Source organism: Nematostella vectensis, chromosome 4 (genome assembly GCF_932526225.1).
Source record: "Nematostella vectensis chromosome 4, jaNemVect1.1, whole genome shotgun sequence".
NCBI classification, from domain to species: Eukaryota; Metazoa; Cnidaria; class Anthozoa; order Actiniaria; family Edwardsiidae; genus Nematostella; species Nematostella vectensis.
In genome coordinates, this window is record NC_064037.1 from 9720083 (window position 1) to 9739308 (window position 19226).

The window sequence follows — 19226 nt, forward strand, 5'->3', positions numbered from 1 at the left end:
CTGGCCTTTTCGAATGTGTCGATCAGTAATGACTGGGAAAGTGGGATAAAATGAAACAAAGCAGCGCCCTTGGAGTTAAGTTTGGGGTATTTCAGAAGTATGACTATCAGGAAACGGCCTAGTTGATGGGGTAGAGGGTACGAGTTATTTCCAGGTTTAATTTTTTCTGAATGATTCCTGCCTTTTTGTCAGAAAAATACCTTCCAAAGTGCCCTGGTATCCAACGGTGACACAACGGTTATCATGTTCCTCTACGCCAAAGACCAGATGGGCTGGCTTGCGGATCACGGTTTTAAAGCTTCCATGGGATGGGCTCGCAGTGACGGCGAATACTATCAGTTTTCTAAATCTTTCACCGATGATATTCTTCGCATCGACAGTCACTCATTCGAAGATCCCCAAGGCAACAAGCGCGAAGGCGTGTTTATAAAGGTGCTCGGCGAACGCCTAGAGCCGACGCCTGCAAGTATTTGTTCACAGTGGGTGTTATCAGAACGCAGGCGCGGAACCTTTTGGTATCCTCGGTGGAACTGCCCGTGCTCATTGTGGTCAGTGAGACGGCAGTTTTCCTTCCAAATATGGGGCTTGAATCAAGGCCCGGATTGGTGGTTCCAGGGTACGGGTCGTGACTGGCAAAGGGACGTCGCGTGTTATTCCTTCAGGCCGTTCCTGAGAGGCCCTAACAAGGCTTGCTGCTACTCAAGAAGAGGAAGAGATCGCGGTGCCCTCATCACAGGATCGTCATTGCGGGCCGGTCGAGTTTGTAGGTGAGTTTTCTGACATCTTAATAGGGACCTTGGGTCCTTAAGAGTTACCTAGATTTGTTATTTTGTAAATCTCCAGGTGGGTTTATAAGTAAGTTGAATAATACGTGTCTGCTGTCGTTAAATAAGAGGATATCAAAATTCCTTTTGAACAGAAGCAAAACGAATATAGCGTAGGAATATGGGGACTACCCCTTGCTATTCCTCCCTTACCACTCCCATTTCTCCTTGCCATCCCACTTGTCACTCCCCCTCTTACCACTCCCCTTGCCCCCTCTTCCCTTGGCACTCCTCCCCCCACCTTTATCGCAAAAAAGCAGCCCCTCCTTCGCAGTATCGTGAAATTTTACAATTTTTGGTATATGGCTGCGCAACCCCTCGACAAATCATTTTCGACCTCTAAATAGTGTAGTTGTCTTTGCCCTCAGGTATTCTCCGTTTGTCGAAGCGGATGAGTACTGGAAAGAAATGGGGATGCTGGACACGTGTTGCAGGGAAAGTACGGAGTACTGTAGTGACTATCTCGCCATACGCCCGGCCGAGACAGTATGCACACTACCCCCATGGTGGCTACGATGGAGGCCAAGGCCAAGGATACGTCGCCCGAGAAGAAGTGAGTACGAATCTGATCAAACGCAGATAACCTGTCCACTCAAATATACGACTACTGCAAGGAACGTTACTACAAACGGCTCATGCCAAATAAAAGATGGGTATTACCCGAGTAAAAGTAGGCGGATCTAGAAGTGAATAAACTGTAGTGATACCATTGATGGCCTGAAGCGAACTATCGTACTGTATATTTAAAAATATGTACAAATGTGAAAAAAATAGAACCCATGGTTTTTCCCCGTGGTAAAATTTCAACTTGGCAATCTACACTTAACGCTTGCGCTGACGTTTTTTTTTTTTGATACAGGCATAATAAAAAAAATCATCAAGGGGCCGGGGGTCTTGATAATGGCTGTTTTAGTCTTAAACATTGAATAGGGGACTTGTGCTAAGAGATCAGGTGACCTTTTGGGTGGCAAATTCAAGCCAAAATAAACACAGAAATGACTGCGCCCGTCTCGCCAAAGAACGACGAAAAAATAAAATAAAAAACCCTTACTAAAAAAATATTTCTGGCTTTATTAGTAATTGCTAAATAAGTTGCTTTTAGTTGTTGCTATTTTGCCAGTAAAAGCCTGAGCGCGTGCTAGTCTGTCACTTGATCACTTGAGCGCAAGTCCCCTATTACCTTGCATTTGAAAGCAGTGACTTTGTGAAGAGATTATGGCAAGTATTTATGTTCTTCTTGGCCAAGATGCTCCCGTATAACTAAATGTATCTTGTACAGCCTTCTTCTGGGGTGATCCTCACATCACTACTGTGGACGGCTTTGGGTACTCGTTTAACGGGCTTGGAGATTACGTCATGATGAAATCCACAAACAGCCACCGAATCCACACGCGCACTGCTCGACCCCTCGCCAGCAACGGTGCTCTGGCTAAAGCAACAGTCTTCTCTGGATTTGCACTTGCTGCCAATGGTAGCAATGTAGTACAGGTAAGGGCGCGATTACCCACCTACAAAACTTCAAAAAATAAGAGCAAAATTTATTGCCAAAATGACTGCGTTACGAAGCACATTAACGTTGTAGTCCTTCATCTCATGTGAAACTATCTTAATTTTATTTGGAACTAATCCCATGTACACAATCTGTATAAGGACCAAATAAAAAGTATGTATGTATTACCCGGGAGGGAGTGGTGGAGGAAGAGGGGGTGGGGGTAGAAATCAACGTAGTAGAGTATTTTTTTTCACTTTCTATTCCATCAAATGTTAATAAGATTAACCATCTTATATTTGTTAACAAGATGCCATAATATATCTATGTCTATGTCTAGAGGTGAGATAAATTCAACCCGCTGAAGAGGCGTTAGGGAATCCTTAGGGTAGCAACGTAGAATAATTTAAATTCTGATAGCTCGTAGGTGGAGGGAAGGGAAATCAACGTAGTGGGTAATAACGTAGAGAGTCTTAACCGAAACCGTTGTGGAGGTGGAAGGGGAGGGCTGTCTGCTGTAAGTAAATTAACGTAGTGAACGTAAGAGTTGGATGACTCGAAAGAAAGGGGACTACTGTCTGCTGTAAGAAAATCAACGTAGTGAAAGTTAGAGTTGGATGACTCGAAAGAAAGGGGAGGGGGTCTGCTAGGTTAGTCAATGCAGTGAATTCATGCTGTTATTGCATTGTGTTAAATGTTGTGCGCGAATGACAGCCATATGGTGATCTCTCAATTACCCTTCCGCTATCGTATTCCAGTTGCGTGGCGATAATGCAATCTGCGTACCGTTATTGTATTCCAATCGTGTGGCGATCGTGCCTTGTTCGTACCGTTTACGTATCCCAATCATGTAGTGATGTCGCCATGGCCGTACTGTTATCGTTTCTCAATCGGTGACCGTATCACGGTCGTACCGTTGTCGTAACCGTGTCGTGTTTTCGGCAGGTGATGTACGACACCTCTGTCTCTGGCAACATGAGTATCACCGTGACTAACAGCACGTCGTGCAGTCACATGACCGTGGACCAACTGTCAGCAAATGCACCCGCCGTCTACACTGGCTTGGCGCTCACGCGCAAGAACGCCACAGTAGTGGTGATTTTTGACTCTGGATTAACGTGTGAGATTTCCCCCGGGGTGGAGTCCATACAGATGGCGCTCACGGTTCCCGTCGAGTTTGAAAACACAACGCAAGGACTGATGGGCAAAATGAACGAGAACAAAGAAGACGATTTGGCCTTCCCCAACGGGACCATGATCCCAGTGAATTCGGACGAGAAGAAGATCTTCGAGTTCGGACAAACATGTAAGTGATTTACGAACAAGTCCAGGGGGGTTCTGTTTGGGATTTCCCAGGTACTGGGAAGAGCTCCTGTGACGTCACAACCCTTATCAACCACAGCTAACCCAATAAGAACGCCTGGACAAGCCAAAGTAATTTATACATGTTTACCTCTCCCAGGGGGAGAATTGTGGTGCATTGATTTGTTATCCAGTACCCATATAATTACCCCCAGTGAAAGATTGACTTTTAGTAGATAATTATTTGGAAACTGTAGGTGTAATTTGATCATTCTCAAACGACATTATAGCCTTGTTAACTGCAGAGCCGTTAGATCGTCTAAACTCTATAATACTTCCATTTTCTGGTCCACTTCCTGCCTCAGCTTATCCCTCTCCTTTACCTGTCTGGCGGTTTGGGAGGGCCACGCCACCCTGCTAATGCCGGCAAACAATAAAGAGAGATCTTGTATAATATACAGTGTGACTTGTCTAATTCATGCTGGCTTGTTATATTTATTGTAGAAATTATAAGCAAGTATCACTATATCCTCCGCTTAAGTACTCTGCTAAAAGAGAATATTAAAAACATATTAACGGACTGATACACTAACATCTTCGAATCTAATCCTTAGCCTTAGAAGTAAGATATTCTTAGGTATTGTTAATTATTGACAATATGCCCGAAGCCAGTTGATAAGACAGTAGCAAACTAAACCCGCCTGAGTTCGAAATTCAATTCTTAATTGATACCATCCTGCAAGACAAGACAAGCTTTATTTGCCATATCTTAGTTATTCAGTTTTCTCCTAATGCAAAAAAATATTTTCAGCCAAACTTGCAAGCAGTTTCTGCTTGTTGCTGTTGTGTCACGTTGGTGGAAAAAACGACTTGTCACACAAGTGAGAAACCTTGTCAACCCCCACGTATATTTTGGCAACGTTATGCACTGTGTCTGATCTAATCTTTTACCTAGGGCGTGTTCCTAACTCCGACCGTCTCTTTGTCTTCTCAAACTGTTCCAAACAACCTGTGTTCTTTGATGAGGCGTTCGAGCCAGTGTTCTTAAGTGATCTGAACATCACTGATAAGATGAGGGAGGCCTGTGGCAATGACAAGGGATGTCTGCTTGACTACGCAGCAACTGGAAACAAAGAACTGGCTGTCTCTGGTAAAAGTTACAGGGAGGAGAACCTCAAGGCTCAGGAAGACCTCGGTGAGATTTTGTCAGCTTCATCTGGCTGCTAACCATTTTTCCCTACGAAGGAGGGGAGGATTATTCTTTGTATTGCTATTTTTCCACATCAAACCCATTATCTCATTGTCGTACTCCTTTCTACCTACTCCTTATTCCTATCTTTTTATTCTCGCTCCTTTTATCTGTCCTATTTTCTAACTATGGAATTCACATGCCCTTTTAACAACAATTCCGTGTCGTTATTTGTATAACGTTCTAATCCGATGTCTCTTTTCAAAGATAACCTTCCACCTGAGATCGACTGTGACTCCATTTTGAACGCGACTATAGGAGAGCAAGTAACCTTCAAAGTAACCACAAGCGACCCTAACAACGACAAGGTGACGTTACAAGCGAGTCAGATGCCTGAAGGCGCCATGTTTAACAACAAAACTGGACTCACGTGGAAGCCCTTGCCTAGTAACAACAAATCCGCCATGGTGCTAGAGTTTGTCGCGACTGACGAGAAAGGTGAGAACAATTTTAAACTGCTGTGGGCCTAAATATCGATATTGTTACTTCTAGAATGTAAAGTTAGTCTACAATATTACATTTACCCAAATATCACGGAGTCATACAAAGAATTTATTACCGCTTTCCTGAAGCAAGTAACTACGTTGTAAGTTAGGCACCTAGCTTACGTGTATAGTTTCTAGATTCCTGTGAGCCACGCCAAGGGTAGAAGTTCTGTATTTTTCTTAATTTATGGCTTAGTCAGACTATGGAAATTTTGATAAACTGTGACCTACGAGAGACTCATGATACTACCACTACCGCTATTTCCCTATATGTTCCTTTTCAGGTGCCACTGCCGTTCAAGCGGTCACCATCGCCCTCTGCGATTGTAAAAACAACGGAACATGTGACTTTGACACGGTACTCAGCGTCAACAATGCAAGCAAGCTGCGCACTGTGGGTTGTAATTGCTCGGAGCAGTACACCGGAGACTTCTGTGAGAATGAGCCGGATCCTTGTTTGGACGACCCGTGTTACGAGGGCGTGACCTGCACGAGGGATAAGTCAGAAGAGCTGGGATACACGTGCGGTGCATGTCCAAGTGGTCGAACTGGAGACGGGGTCAGTTGTGCCGGTAAGTACTTTAAAGCCCATCAATACGACCAGCGCGTATCATCATGATACCACGATATGATATCGCATCGTATTTTGATCGTGATGACCGAACATATAGTTTGAGGCACTGCCTATAGGCGGAGCAAGCATATTTGCTTGCACTTTTTGACAGCCTTTTAAGGCTAAGTCAAATAAACAAAATAAGATTACGAATGTGACGTGTATGTACTGTGAATTGTCAATTGTATTCGATTTCATGACCGTTGTGGTGCTTGTCTATAACCGTTCTGCCAAGTACTTATTGTGGTCATGTAGGAGTATCCTGTGACCTTTGTCTTATAACTGTGGTTTATATCTTAGATATTAATGAATGTGCGGACCCCGCTGACAACAACTGCCCTCAAGAGTGCGAAAATACCTTGGGCGGGTACAAGTGCAAGTGTCGCCCAGGCTACATTTCAAGTAACAACGGCAGAATATGCACAGGTATCCCGACGAAGCTCATCCCACTCACTCATTCAGAAATCTTCAATTATGCCTAAACGTAGTCAAGCCTCAGTTAGGAATAGCGTCTGAATTAGGCTATTTTATCCTGGTGTAAGCAAAAGGCGGAATTTTGTGACGGAATTTTCACACCCTGAAATTGGCAAAAATGTATACCTTTTCTGTAAAGACACAAACTAACACAAAAGAATTTCGTTTATCCATGGTTCTTTTTTAAAGTTGTAACGAGTTCTATGAATCCTTTAGATATCAATGAGTGTGATCCAATACTGGGTAGTAATGACTGTGGCGCGAACACCGACTGTACTAACGGGCCTGGAAACTACTCGTGCACATGCAAGCCTGGTTACAAAGGCGACCCCAAGGTCAAGTGCGAAGGTGCGTTAACATTGAGCCACCCGATTAGTGTTGGTCAAGGTGATTACGATGATGATGGCAATGATAATGATGGTGGTTGTTAAGGTGATGATGATGATGATGATGATGATGATGATGATGATGATGATGATGATGATGATGATGATGATGATGATGATGATGATGATGATGATGATGATGATGATGATGATGATGATGATGATGATGATGATGATGATGATGATGATGGGAGGTACTAAGATATGGCTATCATGGCGAGGAAATAAAAGAATGATGCTGATGTACGCTGCCATACGTTGATTTTTATAGTGATGATTATTTGCTGTTACGTTTCTAATGATCGTGTACGTTATATAATGATCGAGTACCATTACGATTCTCATAATAGTATTGATAGATATTTTATATATTTTATTTGCCTTAATCTAAACCCTCAGATATCAACGAGTGTAATTATCCCAACGATTGTAGTCAAATGTGCAGTAACACTGCCGGTTCATACAAGTGCTCATGTGTCAAAGGATTTGTCCTCAGCAATGACTCAAAGACCTGCGCAGGTAAGGGAGGTTATTGGTTCTATGCCAATAATAAATTTGAATTCGTTAGTTATATCAGGGAAGTGCACTTCCCTGGTTATAGAAAAGGGTTAGAAATACTAGGTAGCAATAGAAAGGGACCCCCTGAAAGTAATTGACATGACATACTTTTGCAAAGGGGGCTGGGGGAGGGAATTGTACACGAGTTTAGTGTACTAAAGGATTTATTTTCCGCTAACACCCTGTCCCCATGTATCCGTTTTGGTTTGAAAACGCAACCGTTTTGTTACGGATTCGGGTATCGTCCAAAACACGTTAACGGAAAAACGATGTACGAAAATGACCAACTAGCAAACGCAGTCCAGAATGGAATAATCCGAAAACGATGCTTTGATGGTGCCGTGTGGACGGACAAAAACTGTACTTTTAAATAACGATAACGCGGAAGTATGTCAGAGCTGGGGTTATCTGTATGTTTGGTAGTATATTGTGTAAGCGCGCGAATATTCATTCATTTAATTGGGAACCTCATGAGGAATGCTAGCATTAATCGAACTAGGATAAATCCTACCCTTAATAGCTTTGTTTTAATTTTGCCAGATATCAACGAATGCGCCACGCCTGTTACTAACGATTGCGAAATGATTTGCGTCAACGTGAGGTCGTCCTACAAGTGCGCATGCCCCACAGGGTTCATCCTCAACAGCGACAACAAGACGTGCTCAGGTAATACAAAATCACTCCCCTTGTAAAGGAACAAAACACTTTCAGTGAAAACAAAGAAATAAAACAAGGCGACTCTTTCCTTTTATAGCAATGAAACAATGCGCCCCTACCCTCATAAGGCAATAAAACAAGGCGCCATTTACCCTATAAAGCAATCCGCCCTACCCTTATAAGGCAATGAAACACTGCGCCTCTTACATTATAAGGCAATGCGCCCCTACCATTATAAGGAAATAAAACACGGCGCCCCCACACTTATAAGGCAATAAAACTGGTGTATCCAGTGGTTCATGTTTGTTCCCATACAGTTGTTGAACTTTAAAATCGCTTAGTGAAGTAAGCCAGGGCCGGGTTCCTAAAAAGCAGGTGAACGCTTACCCCGGGATGAATGCTCCTTTTATCCAATCAAATGTCGGCCCCAGATGCATGAATAAACGAACCTGGTTCCTGTTGTTGACATGAAACAATACCCCTCAGCAAATTCTGCGTGACTATCTTCTTTTTGCTAAAATAGCCAACTTTAATGTCCTCCAGTTGCGAACTCCAGCAAATGCGACTCCACCAACGGTGGGTGTTCACACGCCTGTACAAACTCGAGTGGGATCGTCGGGTGCTTCTGCGACAAGGGATACGTGCTGGACAGCGGCAACAAGACTTGCAAAGGTACTCTTTGCCAATACTCTACAATCAACTAGAGCTGAATGAATGCAGTGATCATGTCAAACAGACGTGAATGAATGCAGCACTAGTTTAACGGAAGCAAAAATATTTGTGATTATTGATAGCCGGCTGATAATCTGAATATTGTTTCTTAAAACCTGCAACCCTACACCTAATAAAAATCATTAGAATTTTCAGCAAGCCGGCACCATAAATATGGCAAACACCTATTGGCTAGGCAAATTTATCTACAAACAATTCATCTTGAATTTCATTTTGGGGTGAAGTCAGGTTTCGTCTCCCACCCCCACCCTTCGGAGGTATATTCCGAATAATTCTTCCGAGAGAAGAATTGGATTGTGAGTATGGATTGTGAATGTTGTTAGCCGTTTTTGACGAAGGGTTTATTTTGTAGATATTGATGAATGCGCTGAGAAAACTAGTGGGTGCGGACAGCGGTGCAAAAATCTCGCAGGCTCATACGAGTGCTCGTGCGACCCTGGGTACGAGCTTAATGCTGACAAGATCACCTGTAAAGGTATATCACGCGATATTAACCTTCGTGCTCCTTAATAGAAATATTGCACGTTTACCGTACCTCTACACTTAATATTGACAAATACAGGCGTGATTGTAACTGTGACGACACATCCTCATTTTGCATTTTATTGACGCATATGATCTCACCCATACAGATATTGACGAATGTAGCCGCAAAACACACAAGTGTAGCGACAGTTGCCTGAATACTGTGGGATTCTACAATTGTGGATGCCCGCCAGGATATAAGCTGATGTCCGACGAGAAGACGTGCCAAGGTAGGAGTGAGTGGACCTACGAGTGCTTCCATTTCATTGGCTAGATAACAATACCTATTGTTAGATTACTATATTTAATAAAAATAAACAAATTTCTATCTTGGAAGATAGAGATTTCTTTCTTTATATAGCTATGTATTTAAGAATGTGCTTATTGCTTTATTTAATATCCTTTTATCGGTGACTTGTTCTTTTTCACTATGACTCTTAATTTCATATTTTTTCGAATCGACTTAAATCGTTTGATGTTGTTTTTCAGATGTTGATGAATGCGAAAATGCTGCTCAGCTGTGCCCCCTTGACATGGGCTTGCAATGCATGAACACCAAGGGCTCGTACATATGTTCCTGTCCTCCTGGCAGATTTGCCAAGAAGAAGAAGTCGGGCTGGATGAAATGCAAAGGTCTCAAAAATAAGCCTAAGAGATTTGTTATACATTCACAATTACACTCTACTTGATAGATGTTCAAGGCACCGATTATTTGGTACCTGACTGGCTGGTCACTAAATTATTCCACCTGTCGTAAGTCAAAATCCCCCCCCCCCGTTGCAAGTCAAAATTTTCGCCCCACCCCCCTGTTGAAAGTCAAAATATTCCCTTTCTGTCGCAAGGGAAAATCTCTACCTAAAAAATTCATCAAACAAAACTTGACCATTTAGCAAGGACCTTTAGCAAGGCATGTTTGAAGCACAAGCTTACCGAATCTGATATTTTACACATTTTTTCTAGATTCCAAGAAGTTCAAGTTGTCGAGACGTTTTATTAAGTACCGAACCACAGACCTGAAATTTAATGACAAACTCAAAGACAAGGGAAGTGATGAGTTCAAAAATCTTGCGGAAATGATAGAAAATATGGTGAGTGGTGTGGTTGTGGCATATCAACATCAGTATCATGGCCATTTTTACGGCTAAGAGTACACATTTCTCGAGGGGGGGCTATATAAAGCATATAAAGCGAGGTAACACCCTCAAAGCGTTCAATATACTATCTTAATATGATAGAAAGGCCTCGTACCATGCGATGCTTATTTGGTTCTCCTCTTTTTTTTATTTTTTCCCATTAGCTCGAAGAGTTCTTTCTTAGACTGCTGAAGGAATCGGTCGAATGCGTCGTCGTGGCCTTCCGGTATGTGTTACACGTTATGCCGATTTACACAATGTTTTCTTCCTTATTTCTTTTTCCAAGAAAATTATCTATATTTCAAATAAAGTTAATATAAAATCACTAAAAAAGCTTTAGGTAAGAGTCGAGTTGAAATGCGTAAGAGTGGGCTGGAATCAGAGCGGGTTAGGGCGGTCTAGGCGAATAGTTGTTAAGTGGCTTTTGTAAGCCTTCCTATCGCCTACCACATACCTTTGTCGTGCAAAATGCTACAGCCTTCACTTTTCGTTTTTTTTTTTTCAGAGATGGAAGCGTTATTGCTGATATGGAGTTGCATGCAGCCGCCAACTCCAGTCTTAGTATCGACGACATTAACAATGCTCTGTCGAACAGCTCCTCCATGGGAGAGTTCTCATCCGACCCATCGTACGGGAAAGTAGAAGGTTAGCAAATTTATTTATCTTATCGTCACTTAAGGGCGTAATTATCTTAAGGCGTAGTTAAGGGCGTAGTTATTTTTAGGCGTGGTTATCGCAACAGGGGGAAATGCTCCAAAAGATCCCAAAAGTTAATACACCAATAAAAATCCCAGTATAGAATCTCACCATCAAAAAAAAATGTGAATTCTGAAAATGTGAGCCCTGAACTGTACCCTTAATATCTGATTCTTTTAAGAAAATATCTGTTGTAATGACCAATTTCACAACAGCGAGACTGTATGTACGTGAGTTCAATAAAAATGCCGACTTCATGCTCTATTAGTGTCAGGAGATTTCAGTCAAGTTCGTACATAATAATTGGTTCAAAAATGTGTTATGGTTTCCTGAATTAAACACGCATGAGAAATATTAGCAGCTACTCGCCTCATTAATTATGGTTTTGAAAACTCGCTTTCAAAAGCAATGTTACAGCGATCCGTTAAAATATTTGTTACGCTGTTACCATACATTATGCCATTTTGTTTGTTATATGCAGATTTCAACGAATGCCTGAACAAGTCAGACAATGATTGCCACGAGCACGCAACATGTACTAACACAGCGGGCAGCTTCACTTGTGCATGCGCTAAAGGGTACAGTGGAGATGGCAAGGCTTGCGGTAAGTGGACTTGTCGTTACTTCTGCCTTTCTTTCTGTCTCTTTTTTTAATTTAATCACAACGTTTTCTCCTTTCTTTTTATAGAACCTGTTCCAGTACCCGGAGAGTCTGGACTGTGTAAGTATCAATTCCCATGTATCTATGTATGTGACAGACGACCCGCTTGTCTCTACCCATCAGACCCAATGACCTCATAATAACAAACAACCACAACTACAACTGTAGTAATCTAATATCTTAATGATTACGTCATATTAATCACATGATCACAAATATTGTAATCAGCATATAGCACATGTATGATTAGGAAGAGTTGAATCACACAGATCTAAAATAAACACGTACCGTCTTCAATCATGGCTTTCTGATAGTAGAACCACGATAAGGTCACAACAACAACGACGATGAAAACAACAACAAAATCAAAACCACTAACAACAACAACAAAGACGACGACGACAAATAACGCCAGCTCCAAACACTACCGACACGGTGACACCAAGAGCAAAACGGATTTTTTTTCTGAAATAAAAAAAAAATATCAATCCTGAAAATTAACATCTAATAATACACACAATATAGAGAAAAGGGGACCTTTTATTGTCAACCAGGATTATTAATAGACTTTTGTTTTGCAGCCACTAAAGAGCTGATAGCCATCATCGTGTGCGCCTGTATCGCTGGGCTGATTCTACTGTCCATCATGATATGGTGCTGCTGTTTCCGAAACAGGTACATCATCAACTGGGTTTCTTGGAAGTGATTTTTTTTTTTAATATTAGGTCTCGCGTGGAGGATTGGTTAACTTGGTCAGCGGTTGAGTAGTGTTTGTCAACCGCCATTTTGTCATGCTAGAAAAATACCAAGTTTTAGAAAGTATCCATTCTATTAAGTTATTAGAGATAGTTGTTGCCATATATTTTTTTATTGAACTTGGTCAATGAAGCATAAAATTCTGTTTTAGGATGGTTCTCTACATCTGGAAAACTGTGAATCCCTCGTCCTCTATACGGACCTTAAGCCGGGGGTCTACATTTTAAAAGGTATTTATATGTTTTATCTTCATGTCTTTTCAGGGTTAGCAAAAGACTGGACGAGAGGGAGTTCAATGAATTCCCCACGTACGAAAGGAACGCCTTGCAGAAAAATGACGTTCGCCCGTACGACGTCCCTGGTGGTGGAGACCCCGACAACATGTACCTCCCTCCAGAAGACGATGACGAGATGATCGGCAGCTATGACGTCGAGGGGGCCACTTTCGACAACAGTGGGGTATGTGCTGTGTATATAGTAACTCATCTTCCCTCCGAGAGTAAACACTCCGCTTCCCCCACTCCTCCCATGAAAAAAAACGTTGGAGTATTTCAATTTGAACAAAAAGGGTCAAAGCCATTGTCTTGCTCTTTCAATACGAAGTCACGCGGCCACCTCCCATCCATACTCCCTCCAAGATGATTTTCCAAGTCTGGTACCCAGTTTCTATTCGGACCTATATCAAAAGTTATTAAATTTGTTGTCTTGTCCTTCTAATTCTTATAGTTTGGGATCCCGCCGTGATGCTACCACGACAATTTTGGCTAAATTTTCTTGTATCCTCCGACTCTCAGGAATTTCCTTTAAAAATCAGATATTTTTTTTACCACTGGCACTTTAAAATAAATGATACCCAACGGGATTCCATCCTTGGGAGAAATCAGGAGGTATTGTAGTTTATAGGGGTTTTGGCGAGAATTTTATCGACAAAGGGTTCGACTTGGAACCGTTTTACGAGGCGAAAGCGAGAACAAAGCATTCTCATATGATCATATTCTCCATAAAACAAAAGTAATTTGAGCAAAATTTCTAAATTTGCAATAAACTGCATATTTGATAATCGGAAAGTGCAGTTAATACCCGCGAATGAGAGCCTAAAATTGTCAACATCAGGCTTAATAGGTTTTATTAAATCGGTTCAGTAACTTATGACAAATCAGTTTCTTAAATGGTTCTGATGTTATACACTGAACAGTACCAGGCACTACAACAATCAACGCTGATCACAAGTTATAAGCCAAGGTTGTTTTTAAACAGTATGCAATGCACCTACAGGGCCGTAGCAAGGAATTGGGCACTGGGGGCACGTGCTCCCCCTCCCCTCCCCCACCAATATTTTAAAAATTATAAGGAAATGACCAGGCGTGGCTTTGATCCCCAACTTTTTAAAAAATATTTCTGTATTGTGCCCACCCCCCACCCCCAATATTTCGTGGTCTGCTACGGCACTGATCTCAAATTTATAAAAAGTACTTTTTCTCTCTTTTATCAAACGAGAATCAGAATTTTGACAAAACATTTGAGTAATCTTACAAATAAGAACCTATTATTCCCACCGGGCTGATTGGGTTTTCATAAAAAGGGTACTTTAACATCCCAAATTTCAGCCTAGGTTCTTATACGCGGGTGGGTACTATTATGTAGTGCATAACTAATCTAACGCTCATATCTTTTTTTGCAGTATAAGAAAGACACCCCCATGTGAAGACAACGAACTGAGCTTGCAAGAAGTAATTTTCGTCTTTTGTTTTTGTGTGTTCTTTATGTGCGTGTTTGTGTGTTAGAAGAAAAATACATAGTATTTTTAGTCTATAAACGAGATTTATAGTGTAAAAGGAGATACCATGGCTTGGATTAACCGAAAGGTGTCCTTGCTAGGGGCCAGACTTGTAGCTTGTTCATTTTTGATGAACAATTATCCATCATATTATGTTCACCATAAGGCAAGTCTACAAGTGTTTGCTGCTACCTTGTAGAGAGTGGAGTGCTGTAATGCTGTAATGCTGCATCTATTTTTTTATACTTGTACACCAATTTTTGTAATTTCGTATGAAAATTTAATGACACATCGAGTGATCTAAAATGCTAAATGAATAAAATTCTTAGGTAATGGATTTAAGTAATTAAGGATGGTTTCATACAAATGGCTTGTTTTTACAATGGAAAGAGTTTGAGAAAATAAGCCCCGCCCCCATTTTCCAAAGTGAGAGAAATTCCAATATGGCGGCCATTACCGTTACGAGCCCAGTCAAGAAAGAATACCCCCAAATCTAATAATTTGATATCAAACGAATAAATTATTTCCCAAATGAAAGAGAAGATATGTTTGATTTGCACTTCAAGCCTTTCTTGGCAGCAAGAAATGCATATTTGTTTTAGAATTCGTACATTTACGGCGCGATTTTAAATCTCCCGCCTTTCCCTTCGACGCCATTTTTGGTATGCTTACCTTCTCGACTCTCCTAGGTAAGGATTTGGTGAGCTTGGGCCCGCAATGACCAGTTATTGCTTAGCAGTCTATCCTAAGGGATTATGCGTGCAACAGGGTGCAAACAAAGCTAAAGTTTGCCATTCTTAGCGTGTTTAGAAAACATGTTTCGTTTAGCGGTTTCGCCTCATTTCTTCGCACTTTTCTTGGCCGAGAGCATTCGTATTTCAATTAGACATTCGGTGAAATAATGAAGAGCATTGTACTCTGGAAAGAAGCACCTAAAATGGGGAGAAGAGGAAAGGAAGACAGGAAGAAAAAACAGTGCAGAAAATAATCTGTGTTTTTGTAAGTTCTGTACAGAATTAGCACACAAAAAAGTAGGACATAATTAAACATAAGCAGCAAACATCAGGTATAAAAAATCAAGATATAAGTCACTTTACAGCTGTAGTGTAAGAGGACACTTCAGTAAAACTCATTCTAGTGAAACAACAGGTGTAAACAAAAATGCAAAGTGTGCCTATCTGCTGTTGTACATATGTATAAGAATTAACCAAAAATCCATAAAGTGTTTTGACATTTACCTAAGCAGGAAGAAAATATGGTGTAGTGGGCAGGTCAGGGGATGTTGAACACCAGTCTACTTTGACAGAAAGTCAATTTGTCAAGATTGATCTTTTTACCAAATTTAATAGTTGATCAATACATGTTAACCATGATCAGGCTTCAGCAATTAACCCCAGTTTCATAATAAGATATTTCAGTGGCATCCAGGGAATGTGCAAGTGAAACTCTGATATATACATTATCTAGGGTGGTCATTACCTTCTTTTCTCTGGTGCCATCCTGACTTCTTGATCCAGAAGATAAAGAAAGGCTAAGGGAATTTGTCAACTTACCATCACCCGTCTATCATTTATAAGTATACTCAACAGAGTACTAGGTACACATGTTTGAATAGGGAGTATAGTGCAGTCAACTTGATTTCTTGGAGAGCATTATGTCATTAGACAATTGTGCCTACTTGCTAATTTATCAGATGCAGGGTTAAATGTAGGGTTTAGTTACGTCCCAATAAAATGCAACACTTACTATTTGTCTGTACGAAACAAGGGATTGGTATACATAAAAAAAAAAACATTTGTTTCAATATTTGTTTATATAGTGCATAACTGGCTCACCTAAACAGCAGAAAACCCTTTGTACAACGTCTCAGCTTGTATACTTACACATATGTACACCAAACAACTGAAGGGCTACTAAAGAAATGCCTGATATCCATCTAAGATAGTTGGAGCCATAATTGAGTCTATCTTTCTACTTTTTAGATCAGAATGCACCTGTATAATATTTTGTTTTTATCATGCAATCTATGATGACTACAAATGACTACAAATAATAACAATTGAATAAGCTGTGTTTCTATTTGTTGAAAAAGGGGTCTGGATCCTTAGTTTTATAAAGGGGTTGCCCAAACATGTGTTTTATACTTTATAAGTTAAATTATACAAAATAGAGACATGACTTTTACTGTTTTGATTCAATGGATATCCCTCCCCCTGTCTCTAAATTTCCTCTACTGTAAGAATGAGAAGTCTTGAACTGAATGGATAAAAGACAAGGCAAACACTTCAGTAACACATAAAATCATTTTGATAGCAACGAAACATGTTTCCTTTATAAAGGAATTTTTATGATTTAAAATCACAAGGAAAATGTAATACTGTATATGTCTATGTATTTGCTTTATCTTGAGGAATATATCTTGTTGATTATTCAGATGTCACTATGACTCGCTTCTTGTGTATAGCTAGGATGAAATCATATAATTAATTAGAAATTATATATAATAGATTCAACATTCAAGTTTGGCCCCCAATCAATTCAGAAAGATTTACTAAACTGTTTGGTTAACATTACTAGAATACAAATAATTGACTGCTTTCACTGTTGATTTATGTGTATTGATAGAAAGATCCCAACAATAAAAAACACTACCATTCACTACATATTTATACTTAAATTCCAACTTATAGTAGCTTGTAAAAAGAATTAAAACTTCACACACCACAAAACAATCTTGTCCGAGTTCGAGGCGATGTAAAAATAAAAACAAACAACAGGAAAGCAAGATTTGATCTACAAGCATCATCTTTTCTATGGAGGCCTGCATTACTTCTATCGGCAGTTATGTGGACAAAGTCAAGATGAATTTTCTAGCAAAACAGAGTTTCCCCGCTACTTTAAGTACATATAAGCTTTTGATGACTTATTTAAATCCTGTTTTTTTTAGTTTTAAAAATATGAAAAGTACATTTTAGGCATAAAATCTCACCTTTTTCGAGGTTTGCAATCGTTGTTTTCTGGTCATGCGTTTGCTCGTTTTTTTTTTTTGCGTAAATCACGATGGTTTCGTAGCTTTATTTCTACTGAGTTTCGTTATTTACACATTCTATCGGACTAGAAGGTAGAATTGGCATTATTATACACCAGGAAGCGCTTTGAAACCTCTCCCCTCTGCATTTTGTACTTGACTTTTGCCGCCATCTTGAATTTGATCCTCACTCCTCGGCGGTTGATTGACAAATGAGCCGATGCTTCCCTGGGAAGCGGCCTTTTACACCGCGCCTTCTAGTCTTGTCGCTTAGTGTTTCAATCTATACATAGCGGACAAAAGCACCAAACTTGGCATAAAGATAGCCAAGAGGATGCCCACCGGTACCACTTTAGGATTTTGTGTAATAACGGAATAAAAATTAGAAAAAAGCGTCAATCACGGGCTCGCTGTGGTGAAATTTTAAAAATCTTGTATTTCCAAAACTAAGGCGAAATATCTGATTTTTTTGGTAGGGGAAATATAACAGTATTTGTTAATATTTCAAGATAAAACTGTCGTCGGCTGCATTAAAATGACTTATTTATGAGAAAACGTTTCAAAGCTAGACCCAATCCCCCTCACGGTTATCCAAGATGGCGGCTTTTATTGGCACTGTATATGCTGTAAGTACCTCATAAGATCGCGTATTTTAGGTAAAAAAGCTCATTCTTTATGTATCAAGGACGTACAATGTCTATAACCTACTAAATATGAATTTTTGTCTTAATTTATTTCTTCTAAATCTGCGATTAATCGCAATTATCGGGTATTTTGACGTTTTATAAATAAAAAGAGGTAGAGATGGATTTAATAAGGGAGCTTTGTAAGTGTCTATCAACTAGACACCAAAAGCCAATAAGATGCTTTAGATATGCCTCCTTAATCAAAGTTATTAGGTTGTAATTCGTTTCTTGAGAATAGTAGAGGATTTGGATGTTCTGCAGAAGAAACATCTGTAGAAACTCTTTGTCGCAAATAACGCAAAATGGAACAGGAATTGTCACAAATTTGCGGTATTAATGCTCGAAGCAGTTTTTAAAAAAAGCTGACCAGCAGAGGCACTACGAAAAAAACAGTGCTTATTGCTCCCTACGTGTGCATCATGGTGATGGGGTTGAACGCATCGCATGCTTTTAAGAGGATAGCAACCAACCTCCAACGAATCGCCGCACCAATAGAGGACTATTTTATTATTCATATGTCTTAATGATGACCTCAGGGATGGAAAGGGCCGTGGAGCATAAGAAAAGGAAAGGTCTCCAGGAAGCGAGAAAGGATGATAAAAAAGTATAGAGCTTTTGTCAGGCTTATAGAATATATTAACAGAATATATAAGTGGAAGCTGTTGAAAATGGTACGTTCCTTTTTCTGATGTCCGAGCTCCACAATGTACATAAAACACTCTTGGGAGATTTTGGGAATGAGAAATCCTTTAAATGTTTTCTACTGAAGGACAGAGTTTTAGAGGCTTTTCCTAAGGCGCGGATCAGTGATCGGCGGATGGTATTGTAATGTAGGGAAAAAAGTTATTCTGAAAGAAACTGAAAGAGCCTTTTCAGAATGATGCGCGTACGCAAGCATGTGCCCAGGGTCCGCGGGGATTTCTTTTCCAAACAGAGGATTTTTCTTTGAGGTGCCGAAGAAACGACGGTGCTATAAACAAGTGTTCAAAAACTCTAGTGCTGACGATACTAGCGTCAACCTTAAGAGAGGACACGTTCAGCCCAAAACCTGACGTAAGCCAGAATTATTCTATTATTCTAACGATAAGAAGGTTTTGAGCGCCATATCTGTAGACGCCAGCCACCACTGCCAATCTATATTAGTTCGATATCCTTTTTTTTTTTTACAAAATGAAAATTAAAACATGGGACGCTA

At 40.4% G+C, this 19226-nt stretch overlaps 1 protein-coding gene and 1 long non-coding RNA gene across 5 annotated transcripts in view; one reads left to right on the top strand and one right to left on the bottom strand.

Annotated features, from left to right (window-relative positions):
• LOC5522228 overlaps positions 1-16097 on the top strand; it is a 31699-nt gene extending 15602 nt beyond the window's left edge. For all 4 annotated transcript variants that reach the window (XM_048725998.1, XM_048726000.1, XM_048725999.1 and 1 more), the window contains 23 exons: positions 193-767; positions 1193-1377; positions 2104-2312; positions 3259-3619; positions 4571-4810; positions 5072-5302; positions 5634-5921; positions 6263-6388; positions 6653-6784; positions 7222-7341; positions 7921-8046; positions 8581-8709; positions 9122-9244; positions 9402-9524; positions 9784-9927; positions 10255-10382; positions 10592-10653; positions 10933-11072; positions 11605-11727; positions 11812-11844; positions 12366-12459; positions 12804-12999; positions 14222-16097. In XM_048725998.1, coding sequence (XP_048581955.1) covers positions 193-767; positions 1193-1377; positions 2104-2312; positions 3259-3619; positions 4571-4810; positions 5072-5302; positions 5634-5921; positions 6263-6388; positions 6653-6784; positions 7222-7341; positions 7921-8046; positions 8581-8709; positions 9122-9244; positions 9402-9524; positions 9784-9927; positions 10255-10382; positions 10592-10653; positions 10933-11072; positions 11605-11727; positions 11812-11844; positions 12366-12459; positions 12804-12999; positions 14222-14245 — 3912 coding nt within the window. In that variant the 3' untranslated portion in view covers positions 14246-16097. The remainder of the gene's footprint in view (positions 1-192; positions 768-1192; positions 1378-2103; positions 2313-3258; positions 3620-4570; positions 4811-5071; positions 5303-5633; positions 5922-6262; positions 6389-6652; positions 6785-7221; positions 7342-7920; positions 8047-8580; positions 8710-9121; positions 9245-9401; positions 9525-9783; positions 9928-10254; positions 10383-10591; positions 10654-10932; positions 11073-11604; positions 11728-11811; positions 11845-12365; positions 12460-12803; positions 13000-14221) is intronic.
• A 509-nt stretch (positions 16098-16606) lies between these two features.
• Positions 16607-17680, bottom strand: LOC116604755. Its single transcript, XR_004291226.2, has 2 exons — positions 17307-17680; positions 16607-16781 (listed from the first exon to the last, which is right to left on the bottom strand). It is a non-coding gene; the product is annotated as an uncharacterized LOC116604755 (long non-coding RNA).
• Positions 17681-19226: the final 1546 nt, after the last annotated feature.